Below are 22,172 nucleotides of genomic sequence, written 5' to 3' on the forward strand. Positions count from 1 at the left end.
ATAATATTACTGATAATACTTGCGGAGATGCTCCGTATTCCAGGCTCTCGGGATCAATTTGTCATGCATATCATTGAGGTGGTAGGTTCCCTCCCAAAGCACTGATTTTATCTTGTAGGGGCCTTCCCAATTTTCCCCAAAGACTCCGTGGCTCACCGCCTTGGTGTTTGGCATGACCCAGCACAAAACCAAATCTCCCACCATAAAAGTCCGAGCTCGAACCTTGTTGTTGTAGTGCCTTGTTTTCCTCTGTTGATATGCTGCTATCCTGATCTGAGCATCCTCTCAATTTCCTTCAATCATGTCTAAGTAGATTCGATGGTTGACCTCATTCATCTCTGAGTTATAATTATGCCTTTGAAAAGATCATGCCCCCACTTCAATTGGCACCATGGCCTCGCACCTATATACCAAAAAGAAAGGGGTCTCCCCAGTTGTCATCCTAGGGGTCGTGTTGTAAGACCACAGGACCTTTATGAGCTCCTCTGGCCATGTTCCTTTCTTCTCCTCAAGATTTGCCTTCAGGGTGTGCTCAATGATTTTATTAACAACCTCCATATGCCCATTGCTTTATGGGTGACGAACTGCACTAAAACTCTTCTGAATTCCCAGCTGCTCATAGAACTCCCGCATCTCCTTGCTATCGAAATACTTCCTGTTATTAGATACCAACTTGTAATGGATGCCATAGCGGCATACAATGGTTCTGTACACAAATTCCTTGAGCTTCTTTTACGTGATGGTGGCCAAAGGCTCGGCCTCTGCCCATTTAGTGAAGCAATCCACCGCAATAACTATATACTTGACACCCCTGGCCTTCGGGAGTTCTCCAATCAGATCAATTCCCCACATAGAGAAGGTCCAAGGGCTCATGAGGATGTGAGAGGAGACACATGGCTGTTATAATAATTGGCATATTGCTGATATGTACCACAAGCTCAAGAGAATTCAAAGGTATCTTTGTCAGCGTTGTCAAATAGTAACCCTGACAGAGGAGTTTCTGAGCTACAGAGCTACCCCCGGAGTGATTGCCACAAATGCCCTCGTGCACTTCCCTTAGGATATAATTGCATTCATCCCCATCTATGCACTTGAGGAGGGGCACATTGAACCCTATTCTGTATAGGACCCCATCATACATCACATAGCGGGCTGCCTTGTACTTTATTCTCCTTGTATCATTATTTTCATCTGGAAGTGATCCTTCCTTTATGTAAGCTAAGATAGGTGTCATCCATGTGGGGCCGAGGTCACTACCAATGCTTCCCACCTCGTGTTTGGGCACACTAGGCTGCCTCTGTATATCAAAGGGAACGACCCTAACAGAGTGGCCTCATGACACGAGCCAAGCTTAGCCAGTTCATCCGCGCCTTCATTCTGCACGTACGGAATCAGTTCCAGCCTCACCTCATTAAACCTTATAATTATCCTCTGTGCACACTTCAGGTAAAGCTCTGTTCTTGGCCCCTTGATACCCCCCCGTTTATCTGATAGACCACGATCATGGAGTTGCCGAACACATTCAAATTCTCCACCTTCATTTCCAAAGCTAACTTGAGACCGTTAATCAGGGCATCATACTCAGCATCATTGTTGGTTGCATGGAAGGCCAGATGGGTCGCGCATCTTATCTTGTGGGCCTCAGGGCTGATTAACTCAATTGCAGCTCCTGCACCATCTCCATTAGAGGCTCCATCCACAAATAGGCTCCACCATGGGGCACTATTTTGGCTTTCCAGCCCGACCTCCTCTGCACTAGGTATGACAACATTGGCTCCCTGCTCCACTTCCTGATGTGGAGGAAATTCAAGGACAAAATCGGCCAGGGCTTGGCCTTTGATTGCGGTCCTTGGCTTATAATCTACCTCGAACTGGCCGAGATCAACCGTCCACTTCAACATTCGACTAGAAAACTCAGGTTTGTGTATTACTTTCCTGAGGGGATAAGAGGTTCGTACTTCTATCCTGTGTGCCTGAAAATAGGGCATGAGCTTTCGGAAGGCCAGGATCAGAGCATATGATAATTTCTCAAGATTTGTGTACCGAGTCTCCGCATCGGCTAGCCTTTTAGTCACATAGTATACCGGGAGCTGGATATCATCCTCCTCTCGAACCAATACAACACTGACTGAAAAGTCAGAGACGGACAAGTATATAACCAAAGTCTCACCTGCCTTTGGGTTGGACAACATTGAGGGACTGCTGAGATGCTTCTTTATGTTCTAAAATGCTTCCTCACACTTTTCTGTCCACTCAAAATTCCTCCCCACTCCTTTAATTTCTTTGAAGAACTCCTGGCATTTGTTGGAGGACTTTGAGATAAAACAGTTTAGGATAGCCACTCGTCCCGTTAAGCTTTGGAAGTCCTTCACCCATCGTGGGGATCTCAACTCTAGTAGATCTCGTATCTTGGCGGGGTTAGCCTCAATGCCCCTGATTGACAATAAATCCCAAAAAGTTCCCTAACTCGACCCTGAACACACATTTTTGGGGGTTAAGCTTCATGTACTCCCTCAGGTTCTGGAACATATATGATAGGTGGTGGACATGATCTTTTCCTTCCTTTGACTTCACAAGCATATCATCTACATAGGCCTCCATGGTCTTGCCCAACTCGTGTTTGAACATCTTGTTCACCAACCTTTGATAGGTTTCCCTAGCGCTAAGAAGCCCAAAGGGCATCCCGATGTAACAATAGAGGCCCCGATGGTCCAGCTGTGGAATCAACCAGATGGTCGATCCGGGGTAGAGGAAAGCTATCCTTCGGGCATTCTTTATTGAGGTCAGTGAAGTCCACACATGTCCTCCATTTACCATTTGGTTTCTTTACAAGCACTAGGTTTTTCCGCCATATTGGGTAGAAGGATTCCCTTACAAGCCCTGCCCCCATCAATCTATCAACTTCTTCTTTGAGGGCCTCTTCCCTCTCTCCACTAATTAGCCGCCACTTTTGTCTGACCCCCTTCTTTTTTGGATCTAAGTTGAGTCGGTGGAAAATGACATTCAGGTCAATCTCCACCATATCAGAGTGTGACCATACAAAGACATCCAAATTTCTCCTCAAGAATTGGGACAGGTCTTCTCTTAGGTTGGGGCTTAAGTTAGAGCCTATTCCGAGTACCTTGGAAGGATCACTCGGGTCTACCAAAATTGGGATTGTGTCCTCTGCGGCCCCATCCCTTTCAACTGTTGGGGGCATTCTCGGGTCCAAGTCTGCCCGAGCCTCACTAGTTTCTCTCACTTATGTGATTGTCAAACCTTTTGTGTCCTCGAGCTCGGGCTGGTGAGCTCAAACCGGATTTACCAAGCGTTCAGAGGTCATGGTGACCGTGCGAGTGATTTCGTTGGGCAGATCTATGGTTGTTGTTGTTTCTTCGTGTGCCCACTTCCCTTTCTTGAGTCTTACAATGACTTTTTCCGGACTCTCCTCCTCGTCACTTGCCTCTTCTACAATCCCCTCTTGTACCAACCTGATGGGCTGAGAGGCCTCCATTAGCAAGGTCCCTGGGCGCGGTTCCACCTGAATCCCCATGTGCTCGAAATAGTCCTCTGGAAATTCCTCGATTGAGATCAAGTTGCAAGTCTCGTGTCCCTCTGGACGTACTCTTTTCCATCCCTCTTCCTCTTCCATGAGGACATCACTTTCACCCGGATTGACCGTCTCCTTCGATGTGTTCCCTAACTCTGCTGCCCTGAGTGCCTGGTTGTAGCAGGCTCTTAATTCGTATTGACAGCTCTTCAAGAAGCCTACCCCCGTGAGAGTTGGGAATTTTACTGTCATGTGATGGATCAAGGTCACCATCCTCATTGCCCTCATAAGGGGCCTGCCTACCACAATATTATAGGCACAAGATTGATCTACAACTGTAAACACGATGATCTGGGTGGCCACAAAAGGTTCTTCTCTCAAGGTCACAGGGAGACGGATCGTCCCTTTTACTCCGATTGAGTTTCCCATGAACCCGTACAAGTGTCCACCTGTTGAGGTTAGTTTTCTATCCAGCAGCCCTAGTTTCTTATAAGCATATTAGATTAAAACGTTAGCCGATCTCCCGATATCCACCAATGCTCAATGAACATTCACCGTCCCAATCTTCATTTTTATGACAAGGGAATCAGTATGGGGCTAATGCACCCATTTTGATCATTCTCCTTAAACACAATATCATCAGCCTCACTTTTAAAGAGCTTCGGGGGCCTTTGGCTCAGGTGGTTTACGTTGGTGAGGGGCTTATCCTTTGCTTCCCGGGAATATCTGTCCATCACCTTCCGGCTGTCTCCACCAATGTGAGACCCGCCTAAAATAATATGAATGCTTCCGGCCCGAGGTACACTCTCTTTATCTTTTGGGGGTGGAGGAAGGACTGTGTGATAATCAGTCATGTGCTTCCGAACCTCATTGACAACCCACTCCGTAAGCTTCCCTTGTCTTATCAGCGTCTCGATTTCATCTTTCAACTATCTACAATCGGCTATTTCGTGTCCCGTGGCCTCGTGGTATGCACAATACTTAGAAGTATCCCTCATGTTGTAGTCCATGAGGGGGGCTGTCTTCCTGAATACCCCATTCCCATCATAGGTAGCATATATATGGTCGATGGAGGACACAAGAGGGGTGTGTTTCTGCCATTTGCTTGTATAGGGTCTCCCTGAATCCTTGGTTCTCTCTTTGCCTCGGGTAGACTTCTTTGGGCTTGAATTACGCTAATACATCTTCCTTCTCTCATCAGGGCTCGAGGACCGGTCTCTCTTATCTCGATAGTTCTCGCTGATTTTCAGCTCTCTCATTGACTTCTCCACCCTCTTAAAGGGTTCATCTTGCTCATAGAATTCTGCCAAGGTCCTTGGCTCGCTAGCCTGGAGGCTTTTCCAAAATTTGGACCCCTCTTTCAATCTTGCAATCAAAATTTTTTTTATGGTCTCTTCGCTGGCGCCTCTTACCTTAGGAACTTCGATATTGAACCGGCGAAAGTACTCCGCTAGAGGCTCCCCTTCCCTCTTCTTGATATTGGCTAGCGTGGCCATATGAGGTGAGTAGTGGAGGGTGGACTGAAATTGCCTGATGAATAGGTCCTCTAATTACCACCATGTTTTTATGCTAGCTGGCCCTAACTTGGAAAACCACTGTTGGGCACTCCCTCAGAGTGAGGCTGCGAAAAGTCTGCAGCGGGTTGGCTCCGACACTTGATAGACCTCCATCTTAGTGTTAAACTCTATAAGATATTCTACCGGATCGGCTTCACCGTTGAATAGAAGATCAGGTTTGTGCCAGAATACTCGAGGTAAGGGAGATGATCGGATAGAAGCCATGAACGGAGAAGGGGTCGTCGAGGTCGGGGGTCCCCTCTTCTCCCGCTCCATCTGGTCTAGGATTCTCCTTAGGTCTCCCACTCTAACAATTTCTCTCTCCGTGTCACCATTTGCATTACTCGAGTGGTGAGATCCCTGAGGTTGTTCATGGCGTCCCCCTCCCCCGGCTTGCACCTGCGACTCCTCTTCATGGTTGTCTCTGCGTCTACGTTGTTCCTCCGTCCTGGGTGGGGTGCGTTGGCGCCTTTTTGGAGGAGTCGCTGCACGCTTTCTTTTTAGGGTTCTTTGATCTTCGAGCTCCTTCTCTTCTCTCTATTTTTTGCAATTCTCTAACTTAAGCCAGAGGTCATGCTCACTCAGCTTCTTGCCCACGCGGTCTAGCACACTAGTCGACCTTGCCTCGGATGAAGCTGGCTTCTGCCCCGATCTCTTAAAGATCTGGTTGCTCCGCTCGACCCGATCCTGGGGTATCTCTTCCTCTTCTAGTGATGCATCTTTCTTCTGCTTGATCTTAGTTTCCGCATCATTAAACTCATGGATCAGCCTTTTTTTAGGAGCCTTTCCCTTCCAGCTACGCTGAGAGACCTTGAGACAGCGTGCCTTACGATTGGCATTCCAGGCCGAGCTTTTCTCTGCCCTGGACATCCGATCGTTGATCTCGTTCATCTGATCGGCTAGCCTTTCGAGATACGTCATGACCTCCTTCACGTCCACGGTTATGGTTGGTGGCGGTGGTGCCTGATTCTCCGGGGGGCATGTGCTCGACCCAGTTTTTATCCATCTTTTTGTCTCCGCTTCCTGGTGTCACCACTAATTTGCCTTCTTCAGTTATCTTTTCTCCCTAAGATGATCAGTGCCCACTCCTTCTAGCGCCAAATGTCATAGGGAGAATTTCGTATAACAATGTTGTGGAGGTTGATGGTCAAAATAAAGATCAAGGGTGGTGTTTGAGGGCGGAGGAAGGTTGTATATGGTGGTGGCTAAGCTTGTATTTCGACTCCTTAAGAAAGAATAGGGTTTTGTTATTCTCTATCGAGTGTCGACCCATATCTCGTACAAGTGCCTACATACCCTATTTATAGGGATCAAGGCTTACGTGGTTCTTGGGGGACAAGTCCCATAGGCTAGGGTTAGGGTTCTTCGACCCGTGCAGCCCAAGCCCATGATAAAGTCAGGCCTTCAACCAATTAGTCACGTAAATCTTGACCGGCTCCACACGCTTCCTACGATCTCACGGCATCTCCGCATTTCTTCCCGTGATTGCAGGAATACCATGTGTCAGCCCCGAAATTTACGAGCAACTCAGTCATCTATGAGTCACTTTCCATGTTACACACAAAGTCCTCAAATGCGGGTCAGCCTGGTCGCCTCGGCCCGCACCGCCTTTTCTCTCAATCGATAAACAAGATGTTTCCTTTATTTTCCACAAGATATGGGCCCATGGGCCCAACTCGCATATGGGAACCTGAGCCCAGCTCGCATGTCACGAGCCGAGCTCACATGTGAGAGCCTAGCTCACATGTAGGAACCCAGCTCACATGTAGGAGCCCATCTCGCATGTGATGGCCCAACTCACATGAATCCACAATTCTAGCTCACATATGTGAGCCCATGTAATATTCGGGACATAGCGTGTAATTATTTTATCGATAAATGATTATTATGTGATTTTTGGTGAATTATTTGACGATTGGTGTTGTTATGTGGATGTTGATATGTGGTAAAGTCTAAGTATGTTAATTTTATTATGACCAGAATAAAATATAGATAATTAAGGTATTTTCCTGGTAATTTTTGGACTGTTATATGATTTTATATTGATCTATGAATTTATTAATTATTTTCTGAATAATTACAAAATTATTTTCTAAAGCCGGAAATCGTTCGACTTCAACCGTTTTTACGTTTTTACAACCCGAAACTCTTCCGAAAACTCATTCCTAACCTAATCTGATAATTCCGGACATTTTCCGTATTTTGACATTTTTGACCCGGATTACGGTTTGACCCGTGCGCGGCCCAACGCAAGATTTTTGATATGATACTCATTTCGGTGAATCAACAGAACTCGTATTCTCGAAAGACGGGATATTATTACGTTTATTTTATATAAAGTGTTTTATAAGAAGTCGGGTCTGGATAATTATCCAAAACGGGTATTAAATCGGATCGTTTTTGCAGTTACTTAGCAGCTAAGTAACTAATTTATCGATCCAAAATGATCCATAATGAACCAATATTCCATAAATATATATAGACCTTTTATTATTTCATTTTATTCGTATAATTATAATCGATCAGTAAAAATATGGAATTTACAGAGAAAAACCCTAAAAATATCGCGTTCTTCATAATCAAACCCACGAACGAAGGCGTTATCAAACCCCGATTCGAGTGTGCAATATATCAAATCGAAGCTCTCGAAAAACCCTCTATGAATCCACCATCTGTTTTTGTGCAAGAATCAAGGTATATTTCTTATTTAATTATTTTATTTTGAATTTATCAAAGATTAAATTATGAAAATTTGTTCTTGATGTTGTTGATATGATTTGATGCTAGAATCATGTAGATCTTTTTTTCTTGGTCATTTTGGTATATTATATGAGTGATTTGGAGTTCAATAACATGTTCAAATTGATGTTTGATTCTCGAATTCATAAATTAGGGTTTATGTTCTTGAATAATTTCAATCGAATTTGGGGTTTTTAATTTGGTTGATTCTGGGTTGAAACATAGTTACAACAACATGTAGATCGTGTCAAGACGAAACAATTCATGTAATTAGTTTTATTTTTGGAAGATTAAATCGACTTCACCAAAAACTTGAAGTTCACCGGAGTCGGAAACTTCCGGTCAAATTTCCGGCCAACTGAGATATTGATTGCAAGTTACATAGAAACGATGAGGCTCCTGGTATCAAGAACTGTTAATCTGCTAAGTTTGGTGATGTTCTGGGCACAAAGGAACCGGCCGGCGGTATCGCCGCCGGTACCGTCGGAGAAGACGGTAATTTTGAACTTTAGCCCCCTAGTTGCTAGAACTTTCATCCCAGTCCCCCCTGTTTGAAAACATTTCAAAAAAAATATTATGTTATTTTAAAAAAATCAGAAAAATAGTTATTTAATTATTTTAAATTCAAAAAATTGTTTTATTTATTTATTTATTCAAAAATAAATTGAAATTATTTTATTAATTAATTTTAATTATTTTAATTAATCGATTAATTTATTATTGATTGATTATTTAATTTAATTAATTATTAATTAATTTTAATTGATTTAATAATTAGATTTAATTATTTATTTTTGATTTAAAAATTCTAAAAAATAGTTTCGAGTTTTAAAATATTATTTAAAATTATTTTCAAGGCTCGATAATCAATATTAAATTGTTTTAAAGTCGGATTCGGGTGTTCAAACCCTATTATTTAATTAATTAAATTGATTCGGAGTCCCGTTTTAATTCTGAAAAATGTTCAAAAATTCGTAATAAATACCTAGAAAATCATTTTGACCTCGAATCTTCTTTAAAAAATTATTTTGATTGAATATCATTGTTAGGTCACACACACTTAGAAGGGGGTTGAAAACAGTGTTTACTACAATCAAATCGAATATAAGAATCTCAAGTAACAAAACACAGATTTTATTCAATACGATAAACTCTGTTACAATATGGAACTGTCCTCTCTCAGTGATGAACAAATTATCACAAGAGCTGTTAGAGTTACAAAGAATAATAACTTCGATAATCGTAACACTTATAGTGTAAACTCTATGCCTGTGTTTATATACTACACAGTTACAAGATAAATTTTAATTGATATGGAATATAATTCTGCTTCCTAAAATATACCAACCAGTTATCTTTTCTTCCAAGAATTCTATTCTTCATAGAATTCCTTTTTTATGCATATTTATTTCTATCTTAGTCTCGATCTTCTTTCCTTTCAATCAGCCGCCTGCCTTATCTGAAAGTCATCTTAAGTCCTGATATTATCTCATGATAAATATCTTCTGAACACTTAAGTTCTGATAACTTAAGTTTTGATATCTTAAAATTTGTCATCAGTATAAGTGCCGATTTCCAGTTAAGTACTGATTTTTCCTGTTAGGTAAGATATGAAAACTAAACACAAATCATATTACACATGACATTATCAAATATATCTAACAATCTCCCCCAACTTGTAAATTAGCATAATTTACAAGTTCAACAGATATTTGATGATGACAAAAACATTAAGTACAAATGCATGAGAATTTGACTAGATAACTACAACTTACAGTCCTTTCAGCTTTACCATCTTTAACTTCTGATAACAGGTTCAGTCTGTATGCATTTCAGAATTTAAGCAGTTGTAGATCTTTGACTTGGCTTCAATTTCAATTTCTGATCTCTTTGATATCAGGAGTTGTCCTGAGATAGTTCTTCAACAAACATCTCTCAGCATATTCAATTTCATTAACCATCCTCCTTTTAGCATTTATCAATTCAGCTGTATCTTCTCCAGTTTGAAAAATAGCTGCTCTGAGATCATTTATCTTAGCTTTTCTTATCTCCTGATCTAATCTAATCAGATATGCCTTGTCAGACTCTAGATTGAATTCCACATCTTTATAACCCAGAAAAATAGTTATAATCTTAGCAGAGTTAGGCTTCATATCGACAATGTCACCTTTGTGATCTCTGTACTTGGGACAGTATGTGCTGTCAGACTTTACAGAATAAAGCTTCTTCTGTCTTTGAATTTGAGACTTTAAATATCCTGCAGTACTATATGTTAATCTGTCTTTCACTTGAAGAAGGAATAGAACATGTTCCAGTTCCCAAAATACTTCGGTGGTATAGCATTCTGCCTAATCTGGTATACCCTTCCATCGGTCATAAAATTTAACAAGATATGTTCTTTCAGAAAGGTATGGTAAACCATTTGTACAGATTCAAGTCAATTCAATCTTTCAGGAGTTGCTCCAACACCTAGTTCACTTAAGGAAGTTGGATCATCGGTAGTGTTATGTACTCTTCTTTCATCAGAACTACCCAATCCAGATTTATCTCTTGCTTCCTTTCCTGTAACAACTCTTGCTTCAAAACCACTAGTTGCAGTCTTCAAAGGTAGAGCCTGTTTAGCTTTGGTGAATCCTGGTAGGAGTATCTTTGAAGGTTTAACATGAGCAATGTCAGAGGTTTCCTTTTCCTTATCTTCTGATATCAAGCCAACTTGAGCTAAGTCAGAGGTTGCTTGCTTCATTGTCCTATCAGAACTTACTACATCTTGACTCTGAACAACATGAGCCATGTCAGAGGTTGTTTGAGAAATCTTCTTTTGCATCAGAGTAAGATTAGCATCTTCTTCATCATCAGTTATTTCTTCATCCATGACTGGCATAAAAACCTTTAGAGGTTCATCAACTTTTTCTTTGCCCTTGGACCTTGGATCAATTTCCATTTGTGATTTGGCTTTGATTTCCTCAGAATTTGTTCTTTCCTTTATCACAATACCCTTAGGTTTTGGAAAATTTCTTTCAACAACAGAAGTTTTAGATTTTGTCTTGACACCTTCTGCTTTGAGTCTAGCTTCTTCTTCCTTTAGACTCTCAAAGTCCATTCCTGGATTTTCTTTAAAAAATAACTCCCTTGAAATTTCTTCATCAAGTTCCAGATGTTCACCAGAAATTATCCTTTTACCAGTATCAGAACTTATTCTTCTCCCAGTATCAGAACTTGTTCCTTGACTTGTAATTCTAGCTTTACTTGATGAAAATCCTTTGCCTTGACCTTGACCTCTACCCTTATCAGAGTTTCCCTGGTCATCGTTTCCATCATCCTTTCCTTTCAATGTCTGAATAGATTTGCATTTGGACTTAATCACTTTCTCCCCCTTTTTGGCATCAGGAGGTAAAAGAAGAGAGACAAGCAATTCCACTGAGGATTGGATCATTGAGTTGACTTTGGTGAGAAGCTTGATTCTTCAGAATTTCTTCAATTTGAGTTTGTTGCTTCTCCCGAGTTTTCTCAATGTAGACAATTCTGTCAAAGGCTGGCTTGAAAAATATGTTTTTTTCAAGTTTTGCATTCATATCTTGCTGGATTAGAGCTTCCTGAATTTTGTTCACCTTGTCATGAGTTATTGAGTGTTGACCTTGAAGGTGCCTTGTACTCAATGCAGTAACTCTCAGCTGTGCCTTGAAATCATCATTTATCAGCATTTCATCAGCTTTTGCAAGATGCTCAGCAAGAATCTTTTCAGAAGGAAAAAAACTGAGTTCCATTCCTTAGTCAACTCCTTTCCTCTAGGAGTTTCACTCTAAGGTACCGGTGCTTCCCCTATAACAAACTTCTTAACTAAATCAGCTTTAGTAATTGTTTGTTGAGGTGCATGTCCTGATGGACCAGCTACATCAGCATCTAAATTGGCAGCAGCTTCACCAGTAGTTTCTTCATTGGCATCATCAGAACTTGTAGAATCTGCAGTATCAGCATCCTCGGATAAAATAGCAGTATGTGAGGCTATAGAGGCTTCAACATCATCCTCTAAATTCTGATCTGCAGCCAGGTTCTGATCAACATCCAAAATTGATGTTGTTGGTGGAGCGAGTTGAATTGGTGGAGCTTTCAAGTACAAAACCTCAGGCACAATCAAGTTATGAATATCAATTTCAGCACTTGTACCTGGTTCTTCAGTATGTACTGGATCAACTATAGGTGACATAGGAGGTGTAAAAATTTTGTCTTGAGCAGTTTTTGGTTGTGCAGTTTTTGGTTGTGAAGAAGGAAGTGATTTAATAACAATAGGTTCTGTTGAGATCAGAGCTTTTTGATCCCCTTCCTTAGCTGCATCCACTACATCTGAATCTGACTCAACTATGTCCCTGTGAGCTCTCTGTTTCTTTAACTTCTTCAAAGGTGGAGACACTGTAGGAGCTTTATCATCAAAATTTAACTTTCTAAGCCTTTTGAGGGGCCTAGAACTCCCAGTTACAGTATCTTTCTGAGAAGAAACCTTCTCAGCTTCTACAACAACAGATTCTGATATAGGAACCTGTTCTTCAGCATCTGATTCATCTCGCATAATAATTCTCCTTCTCTTCTGTTGAGTTTGAGGTACTTTCTTAGTCCTCTTGGGTTTGGAAGATGAAGGCTGCACTGTAGGATCTGAAGGTTGAGGTTGAGAAGTTTGAGGTGTTTGTGTAAAGGTGGTAGGTGCTGATGGATGAGGTTCGAATGGTTGAACATCAGGATATAGTTTAGTGTATTTAACTGGATCGTAGGTTATTAAGGCTTGTTTGACAGATAAAGGAACTAGGAGGGGTCTTGACACAGCCTTCTTATTATCAGTAGATAATAAGTCATTAAAAGCTCTTTTAGCTAGTATGAATGATGAAATTAATTCACTAGTAGATTGGGGCTTATTATCACAACAAAAACTATAGATAAGCTGACAGAATCTAGCAAAATAAATAGTATTTCTATATTCTATCATTCTATCCCTAATAAAACCTAAGACATCACTTGCATAATCAAAATCAATTTGATTTATGATAGCATACCTGATTTGTTGGCTGAATATGGGAATTGCATCGAAATTAGAACATTTATTTGCAAAAGCCTTGGTTATGCAGTCAAAGAAGAAACTCCATTCCCTCCTTATGTAGGATCTCTTCAACTGTCCCAGCTTGGCCAATATCCTCTCATACCCCAGACCGGCCATCATGTTTTAAAGAACTGGCTCTTCAACAGTAGAATAAACACAGTTCTCAGGCAGCTGCAGTGCTTGGCGAACCGTAGCCAATGTCACGACATGCTCATCCTCCCCTGATGAAAAAATAATACTTGGGGACCCTTGAGCACCACCATCATCATATACTCCGCTTCTCCAGAACTCCAGTACTTGAGTACCAGAGAATGCTTCAGGTTCGGTCAGAGCGTACCCAATATCAGAACTAGCAAGAAAGTCCTGAATGAAGTGAAGTTCTGATGGGGCTTCTGACTTGCTAAGAACAGCGGAGAAGTTATTAGGAACAAACTTAGCTCCATCAAAAATTACGTCTTTTGGTGCCATTTATGTAAGAAATTAAGTGAGTAAGAGTATATTTACAAAGTGTTTGTAAAAAGTCCTGAGAGAAAAACAACTTCAGAAAATAAAAGAGAGAGAGAGAGAGAAAGTAAAAGAGATTTAGAATAGAAAAGTAAGTAAAAGAGTAGAAAATCTTTTATCTCTCATATATATACTCTCTCCACTCAACAGTCATATTTTTGAAGCATGGGATACACTTTACACCTGGCACCATTTGAACAGTCAGTAAATGGTTAGAATGAAAGTTAATGGGCACGTAAAATAAACAATAATTACCGTGCACATGCAGTTTTTCAGGACATACACGTTAACCACTAACCCATAATGATTATGACTGTTTTATCTCACATTAAACAATATTCTGTAAAAATATTATCATTCAATTAATGACCAAAAATAAACCAAGTAAATAAATACTGCCAAGTCAGCATCAAAACTTGATTATTATCAGGATTTAAAAGTCATCAGAATATGGCTCCTTAACTCGAAAAGTGAATGTGTATTCCAGTAATTCTTCACACAAATACTGATATGGTTTCATCATAACTTAATCATCAGAACTTCCATCAGAACTTGTCCTCAGAATTAATGCAACCTGACACATAGACTGTTCATCTAAAACAACATTGACCACCACAGTAATTTTCATCATTCATATGGAGTGTAAGTGTATGCATTAAGCTAAATATCAGACAAAGAGTAAAGTCTGATTCACTTCAGTACATGTGAGAAATAAGGCATAACTAAGAATTTTGCTCAAAATTTGTCATTATTCTGAAGCCTACTATTGAATGAGTTCATGAATAAGTCCACCTCAACTGTTTTGTGCTCATTTTATGCATCTTTTGAAATTATATTTTACAGTGGCTTCTCAATGTAAGTGAGTCACGACTGCTTATCAGAATTTATGCTGTTATCAGAGTATTTCTCCAGTAATCATAGAGTGTGAAAAGTCACCAAGAAAATTTTATTTTGCTTTTATAATGCATATTACTTAATACCAGCAATGCACTTGGGTCTTCCCTTCCATATTTTTATCTAGATCTCAAATGAGTACCTGATTTTTATTTCTTTTCTTTTTTTTTTCTTTTGATAAGTGAGGCTTATCAGCACTTAGTTCATCCACCAGATTTACTAACATCAGAACTTAACAGATAAGAAGCACTATTCTAGTTTTTGACTTAGTAATAAGGTACACAAAGTAAACTTAACTAAGCTCAATATCAGAATTTGTTTGTGTTAAAAGATTTCCACATAAACAATTACTTCAGACATGGGATCTTTAGTATATTAAAGACTACTAGTTCAGCATCTAGCACGGTTAACCTCATTGGATTGAATAGTCACAGAAACATTCATATCACTATTAGAGTTTAGAAATTCACATCAGACAACAATCAACACTTAGAAAAATTTTAATTAAGCACAAAATACACAAAGATAGTAATATCTGTAAATACTGATCATAAAGTCTGATGTATCAGAACATAAACTAAGCAGATTTAGAGAAAGAACCTGAAACCATTCCAAGTTTATTTACCAATCTTGTAAAAGTAGCTTCACACAGTGGTTTTGTGAAGATATCTGCTAGTTGTTGATCTGTGGGAACAAAATGCAATTCCACTGTACCTTCATCCACATGTTCCCTTATGAAGTGGTACCTTATGCTGATGTGCTTTGTCATTGAGTGTTGAACTAGATTACCTGTCATAGCAATAGCACTTTGATTATCACAGTAAATAGGGATTTTAGAAAATTCTAACCCATAATCCAGTAACTGATTCTTCATCCAAAGAATCTGTGCACAACAACTTCCTGCAGCAATGTATTCTGCTTCTACAGTTGATGTGGAAATTGACTTCTGTTTCTTGCTAAAACAAGAAACCAATCTGCCTCCAAGAAATTGGCAGCTTCCACTTGTGCTTTTCCTGTCAATTTTGCATCCTGTTAAATCTGCATCTAAGTAACCTATTAGCTTAAAGTCTAATTCTCTAGGATACCACAATCCCAGATCAGCTGTACCCTTAAGGTACTTGAAAATTCTTTTCACAACTGTTATGTGAGGTTCTCTTGGATCTGCTTGAAATCTTGCACAAAGACAGGTAGCATACATGATATCAGGTCTACTTGCAGTTAGATAGAGTAGAGAGCCAATCATACCTCTGTAATCAGTAATATCTACTGATTTACCAGTATCTTTATCCAATTTTGTTGCAGTGGCCATAGGAGTGGATGCACTTGAACAATCTTGCATTCCAAATTTCTTCAACAAATTTCTAGTGTACTTAAATTGACAAATAAAAGTTCCTTCTTCATTCTGCTAGACTTGAAGGACCAGAAAATAGTTAAGTTCTCCCATCATACTCATTTGATATCTTGACTGCATCAGCTTGGCAAACTTCTTACAAAGTCTATCATTTGTAGAACCAAAAATGATATCATCAACATATATTTGCACCAAAAGTAATTCCTTTCCATGGGTGAGGTAGAACAATGTTTTTTCAATAGTTCCTCAGTTAAATCTACTTTCCAGAATAAACTGAGCTAAAGTCTCATACCATGCTCTTGGAGCTTGCTTAAGGCCATAAAGTGCTTTATCAAGCCTGTAGACATGATTGGGAAATTTGGGATCTACAAAGCCTGGAGGTTGTTCAACATATACCTCATCTTCCAATTCTCCATTGAGAAAAGCACTTTTCACATCCATTTTAAAGACTTTAAACTTCTTGTGAGCAGCATAAGCCAAAAATATCCTTATGGCTTCCAATCTAGCAAATGGTGCAAATGTTTCAACATAATCAATTCCCTCTTGTTGAGAGTATCCTTTTACAACCAGCCTTGCTTTGTTCCTTATAATTATACCATCACTGTCAGTTTTAGTTCTGAACACCCACTTTGTGCCAACAACAGACCTGTTCTTTGGTCTTGGCACTAGGGTCCAGACTTTATTTCTTTCAAATTCATTTAACTCTTCCTGCATTGCTTGCACCCAATTAGCATCTTGAAGAGCTTCTTCCACTTTCTTTGGTTCAGTCTGAGAAAGAAAATAATGATAAAGACATTCATTTGATGTAGCAGTTCTAGTTTTGACACCTGCATCAGGATTTCCAATAATTAAGTCAGGTGTATGTGCTTTAGTCCACTTCCTTGCAGATGGAAGGTTCTCTCTAGAACTGGATGCTCCCCCATGATCCATGCTGTCTCCATCAACATTTTCTAATGCTCCCCCTGAAATTATGCTCTCTGATTTGAATCCTTCATTTTTTGAGTTTCCAAAAATATCATAACATGAGTTTCCAGAATTATCAGAACTTGGCCCATCAGAACTTGAAGAGCCTGTTGTAGGTTCTGATGTTTCTTGAGATGTGGTTGGATCTTCAGTATGCTCCCCCTGCACAAGTGCATTTTTCTTAGGCGTAGTCACCACAGTGTCAATAACATCAGAGTTTAATCCATCAGAGTTTGCAGTATCAGGATTTAGATTGTCAGGATTTACAGAATCAGAATGAAAAACTTCATTTTCGAATTTCAGCTGATCATGATCACTGAAATTTTCAAGTCCAGTAATCTTCTTATCATCAAAAGAGATATTGATAGATTCCATGACAACACTTGTTCATAAATTATAGACTCTGAAGGCTTTTGTAGAAAGTAGATATCCAACAAAAATTCCTTCATCAGCTTTTAGATCAAATTTGGGTAGCTGTTCGGGATGAGTCTTAAGAACAAAATACTTGCATCCAAATACATGAAAATACTTCTGATTTGGCTTCTTTTTCTTCACCATCTCATATGGTGTTTTTCCATGCTTGTTGATAAGTGTTGAATTCTGAGTAAAACAAGCAGTCTACACAGCTTCAACCCAAAAGTAGGTTGGCAACTTTGCTTCATCAAGCATAGTTCGTGGAGCTTCAATAAGAGTTCTATTCTTTCTTTCAACAACTCCATTTTGCTGAGGAGTTCTAGGAGCAGAAAATTCCTGCTTTATTCCATGGTTTTTACAGAACTCTTCCATGATCAAGTTCTTGAACTCAGTGCCATTATCACTTCTTATGATCTTCACAGAATCTTTGACTAATTTATCCAGTTGCTTGACATGATCAATCAAGATAGATACAGTTTCACTTTCTGTGTGCAAGAAATACACCCATGTGTATCTGGTGAACTTATCCACTATGACCATAGCATATTTCTTCTTTGCAATAGACATGACATTCACTGGACCAAATAGATCAACATGTAGTAGGTGATAAGGCTCAAGAATTGATGATTCAGTCTTGCTCTTGAATGAAGATTTTCTTTGTTTTGCCTTCTCACATGAATCACAAAGGCCATCAGGAGCAAATACTGATTTTGGCAGTCCTCTCACAAGATCTTTCTTGACTAGTTCATTTATATTGTTAAAATTTAAATGAGAGAGTTTTTTGTGCCAATCCCAACTTTCTTCAATTGATGCTCTACTCAACAGATAGATTGCAGAACCATCAGTACTTGTTGAAATCTTAGCTTCATAAATGTTACCATGCTTGTATCCTTTCAGAACAACTTTGCCTGTAGATTTGCTTACAACTTCACAGTGTTCTTCAAAGAAATCCACATGATAACCTCTGTCACAGATTTGACTAACACTCAACAGATTGTGTTTAAGTCCTGAGACCAGAGCTACTTTTTCAATGATGACATTCCCAAGATTGATATTGCCATATCCCAGAGTTTTTCTAATATTGCCATCTCCATAAGAAACACCTGGGCCAGCTTTCTCCACAAAGTCTGATAGCAGGGCTTTATTTCCAGTCATATGTCCTGAACATCCACTGTCCAGAGCTAGGATGTTCTTCTTGTTGCCCTGCAATCACAAAGACCACTAATGATTAGTTTTAAGGACCCAGGCTTGCTTGGATCCTTTGGCCTTTTTAAGTTTGTTAACATTTGCAGTGGATTTAGCACCAGAGTTTATGTTAACAATTTTCTTATCAGAATTTCCAATATCAGACTTTGCATCAGAACTTATACTAGAAGGAATAATGCTAACTTTCTTTACAGAAGGTTTTATTTGATAATAATCATAGTATAAACTATGATATTCCTTACAAGTATAAATGGAATACCATAAACTACCACAATGAAAACAAGGATTTTGTGGCTTATATCTAACAGACTGACTCTTAACTCCTGATTTTGAAGGTAAGGAGTTTATATTCTTATTCTTCCTGCAAAAAGTAGTCAGATGGTAAGAATTTCCACAGTTATGACATGTTTTTCTAGGAGCATTAGGAACAGGCTTATAATTGTTACTTTTGTTCACACCTTCCTTTTCATTCCTATTTTTCCTAGGTGGCTTTACCTTGTTTACATTTTTAACATCTTTCAGCTTATGTTTAAGCTGCTTTCTAGTCATTAAGCTTATGTTAACTTCAGTTGGCTTATCCTGTTTAGGTTTGTCAGAAGTTACTTTCTCCTTAACTTCTGATTTCTCAATATCAGACTTTGTAGTTACAAACTTAATAGGATTTACCTTTGGTTTTTGTTTAACAACTATAGGCTCAGTTTCTACACTTCCCTTACTATTCTTATCATCTCCATAACCTAAGCCCTCTTTCCAGTTTCCACTACTAAGAATATCCTGAGTTGCTTTACCAGAGTTAGTCCAAGTCCTGATAATCTCTCTTTCCTTTTCTAACTCAGTTTTTAGAGATTCATTCATTTTTAACACTTCATCCCTAACATAAAAGGCATCATCTCTATCTTTCTGAGTTTGATGGAACATGACTAACTCTTTTTCTAAATAATCATTCCTCTTTTTATAAGCAAGATTTTCAGAAGTTAATCTTTCACATGTTAAAGTTTGATCTTTATAACTAATGAACATGGTTTTAAGATATCTTCTCAACTCAGTAATATCATCAGTACAAATGGCATAAGTAGTTTGAGGTACCTTTAAGTCAGCAGTATCAGAACTGCTATCAGCATTTGCCATCAAGGCATATTTTCCTCATCCTCAGAATCTGAAGCATCTGACCAGCTTTTCTTCTTTGTGACAAGAGCCTTGCCTTTGTCACTTTTACCTTTTCTGCAATCTGGAGATATGTGGCCTTTCTCACCACAGTTGTAGCATTTAACATTTGAGTAATCTCCTCTATCAGACTTTCCTCCTTTGCCTTCAGATTTTTTGAAACCTTTCTTTTCAGAACTTGCACCTTTTCTGGAAAACTTCTTTCCTCTTCTGAATTTCCTGTATGCAATCTTTGTGATTCCTTTCACCACAAGAGCACACAGCTTCATCATATCTTCATCAGGGTCTATCTCAGATATACTTTCAATTTCTGAGTCATCATCACCATCAGAACTTGATCTTGCCCTTGCCTTTCTTTGAGGCAACTTCTTTGGGAATTTCCTTCTCAGCCACAAAAGCAACTGTCCTTGACTTTCTTCCATTCCTCTTGCTTCTTTGTTCCATCTCAAGTTCATGAGTCTTGAGCATCCCATAAATTTCATCAAGAGTTGTTTCGTCAAGAGCATAATTGTCTCTTATTATTGTGGCCTTCAAATCCCATCTTTCAGGAAGTGCTAACAGGAATTTAAGATTTGAATCTTCAATATCATACTCTTTGTCAACTAGTGACAAATCATTCAAGATTTTGACAAATCTGTCATATAAATCAGTTAATGACTCATCAGGCTTTGAGTCAAAGTGCTCATATTCTTGAGTGAGTATCATCTTCCTGTTCTTCTTGATTGAATCAGTTCCCTGACACCTTGTTTCCAAAGCATCCCATATCTCTTTTGCAGTCTTGTATTGAATTACCTTGTTTGACATGACATTATCAATGGCACTATATAGCAAGTGTCTTACCTTTGCATCCTTTGCAATCGATGAGATATCTTCAGCAGTGTAATCACTTTTCTCCTTTGGTACAGACTTTGCCGGCTAACCTGCAACTTCCACAGAGAGTTTGGTTCGCATATATGGTCCTTCATAAATCCTGTCGAGATATTCTGGATCTGTAGCTTCCAGAAATATAGCCATCTTTACTTTCCATATGGAATACTCAGAAGGTTTCAACATGGGAACTCTTATAGTCTCATATTGACTATGAGTTACAGTTTTTGGAGGTTCTTCAGTTTTGGTGGGCTTGGTTGGAGTTTCTTCTTCAGACATGATTGATTTTGGATCTTAAACTGTTTCTGTGTTAACAGAAGGCTCTGATACCACTTGTTAGGTCACACACACTGTAGAAGGGGGTTGAATTCCTTCTTCATGCATATTTATTTCTGTCTTAGTCTTGATCTTCTTTCTTTTCAATCAACCGCATGCCTTATCTAAAAGTCATCTTAAGTCCTGATATTATCTCCTGATAAATATCTTCTGAATACTTAAGTTCTGAAATCTTAAGTTATGTCTTCAATATAAGTGTTGATTTCCAGTTAAGTACTGATTTATCCTGTTAGGTAAGATCTGAAAACTAAACACACATCATATTACACATGATATTATCAAATATATCTAACACAAAAACATTAAGTAAAAATGCATGAGAATTTGACTAGATAACTACAACTTACAGTCCTTATAGCTTTACCATCCTCAAAGTCTGATACTAGCTTCAGTCTGTATATCCTTCAGAATTTAAGCAGTTGTAGATCTTTGACTTGGCTTCAATTTCTGATCTCTTTGATATCAGGAGTTGTTCTGAGATAGTTCTTCAACTGACATCTCTCAGCATATTCAAGTTCATTGACCATCCTCCTTTTAGCATTTTTCAATTCAACTGTATCTTCACCAGTTTGAAAGATAGCAGCCCTGAGATCATTTATTTTAGCTTTCCTTATATCCTGATCTAGTCTGATGATATAGGCTTTATCAAACTCTAGATTTAATTCAAGTCCCTTAATACCATAAAATGTAGTGATGATTTTAGCAGTATTAGGCTTCATTTCAACAATTTCTCCACTGTGAGATCTGTACTTAGGACAGTATCGGCTGTCAGACTTTACAGAGTAAAGCTTCTTCAGCCTTTGAATATTTGATTTTAAACACCCTGTAGCACCATTTGTTGATCTATTTTTCACTTGAAGCAAAAATAGAACATGTTCCAGTTCTTCAAAATACTTCAATGAAATTGCATTCTCCTTGATCTGGAATACCCTCCCATATGTCATAAAGTATAACATGATATCTTTTTTAAAAATAGAGTGGTAAACCATTTGTACAGATTCAAGTTGATTCAATCTCTCAGGAGTTGCTCCTACACATGGTTCACTTAAGGAAGTTGGATCATTGGAAGTGTTGTGTATTCTCTTCTCTTTAAAAATACCCATTCCTGATTTGTCTCTTGCTTCCTTTCCTATAACAACTCTTGCTTCAAAACCACTTGATGTAGTCCTCAAAGGTTGAGTCTGTTGAGCTTTGGTGAAACCTGGTAGTAGAATCTTTGAAGGTTTAACATGAGCAATGTCAGAGGTTTCCTTTTCCTTATCTTCTGATATCAAGCCAACTTGAGCTTTGTCAGAGGTTGCTTGCTTCACTGTCATATCAGAACTTACTATATCTTGACTATGAACAACTTGAGCCATGTCAGAGGTTGGTTGAGAAATCTTCTTTTTCATCAGAGTAAGACTATCATCTTCTTCATCAATTATTTCTTCATCCATGATTGGCACATATACCTTTACAGGTTCATCAATTTTTTCTTTGCCCTTGAATCTTGGATCTACCTCCACTTGTGATTTGGCTTTGGTTGCCTCAGAATTTGTCCTCTCCTTAATCACAATACCCTTA

The 22,172-nt window shown here is 38.9% G+C and overlaps 1 protein-coding gene across 1 annotated transcript; it reads right to left on the reverse strand.

Annotated features, from left to right (window-relative positions):
- Positions 1 to 1,442: 1,442 nt before the first annotated feature.
- On the reverse strand, positions 1,443 to 2,192 carry LOC141665706 (uncharacterized). The gene has a single exon (XM_074471693.1). It carries the CDS (start codon positions 2,190 to 2,192, stop codon positions 1,443 to 1,445), a length of 750 nt encoding a protein of 249 aa, XP_074327794.1.
- Between the last annotated feature and the right edge of the window lie 19,980 nt (positions 2,193 to 22,172).

Source organism: Apium graveolens, chromosome 6, assembly GCF_009905375.1.
Source record: "Apium graveolens cultivar Ventura chromosome 6, ASM990537v1, whole genome shotgun sequence".
Taxonomy (NCBI): Eukaryota; Viridiplantae; Streptophyta; class Magnoliopsida; order Apiales; family Apiaceae; genus Apium; species Apium graveolens.

Bases quoted from the DNA above. Each gene is read 5' to 3' on its own strand.
- LOC141665706 (XM_074471693.1), bottom strand. From the start codon at position 2,192: ATGTTGTCCAACCCAAAGGCAGGTGAGACTTTGGTTATATACTTGTCC.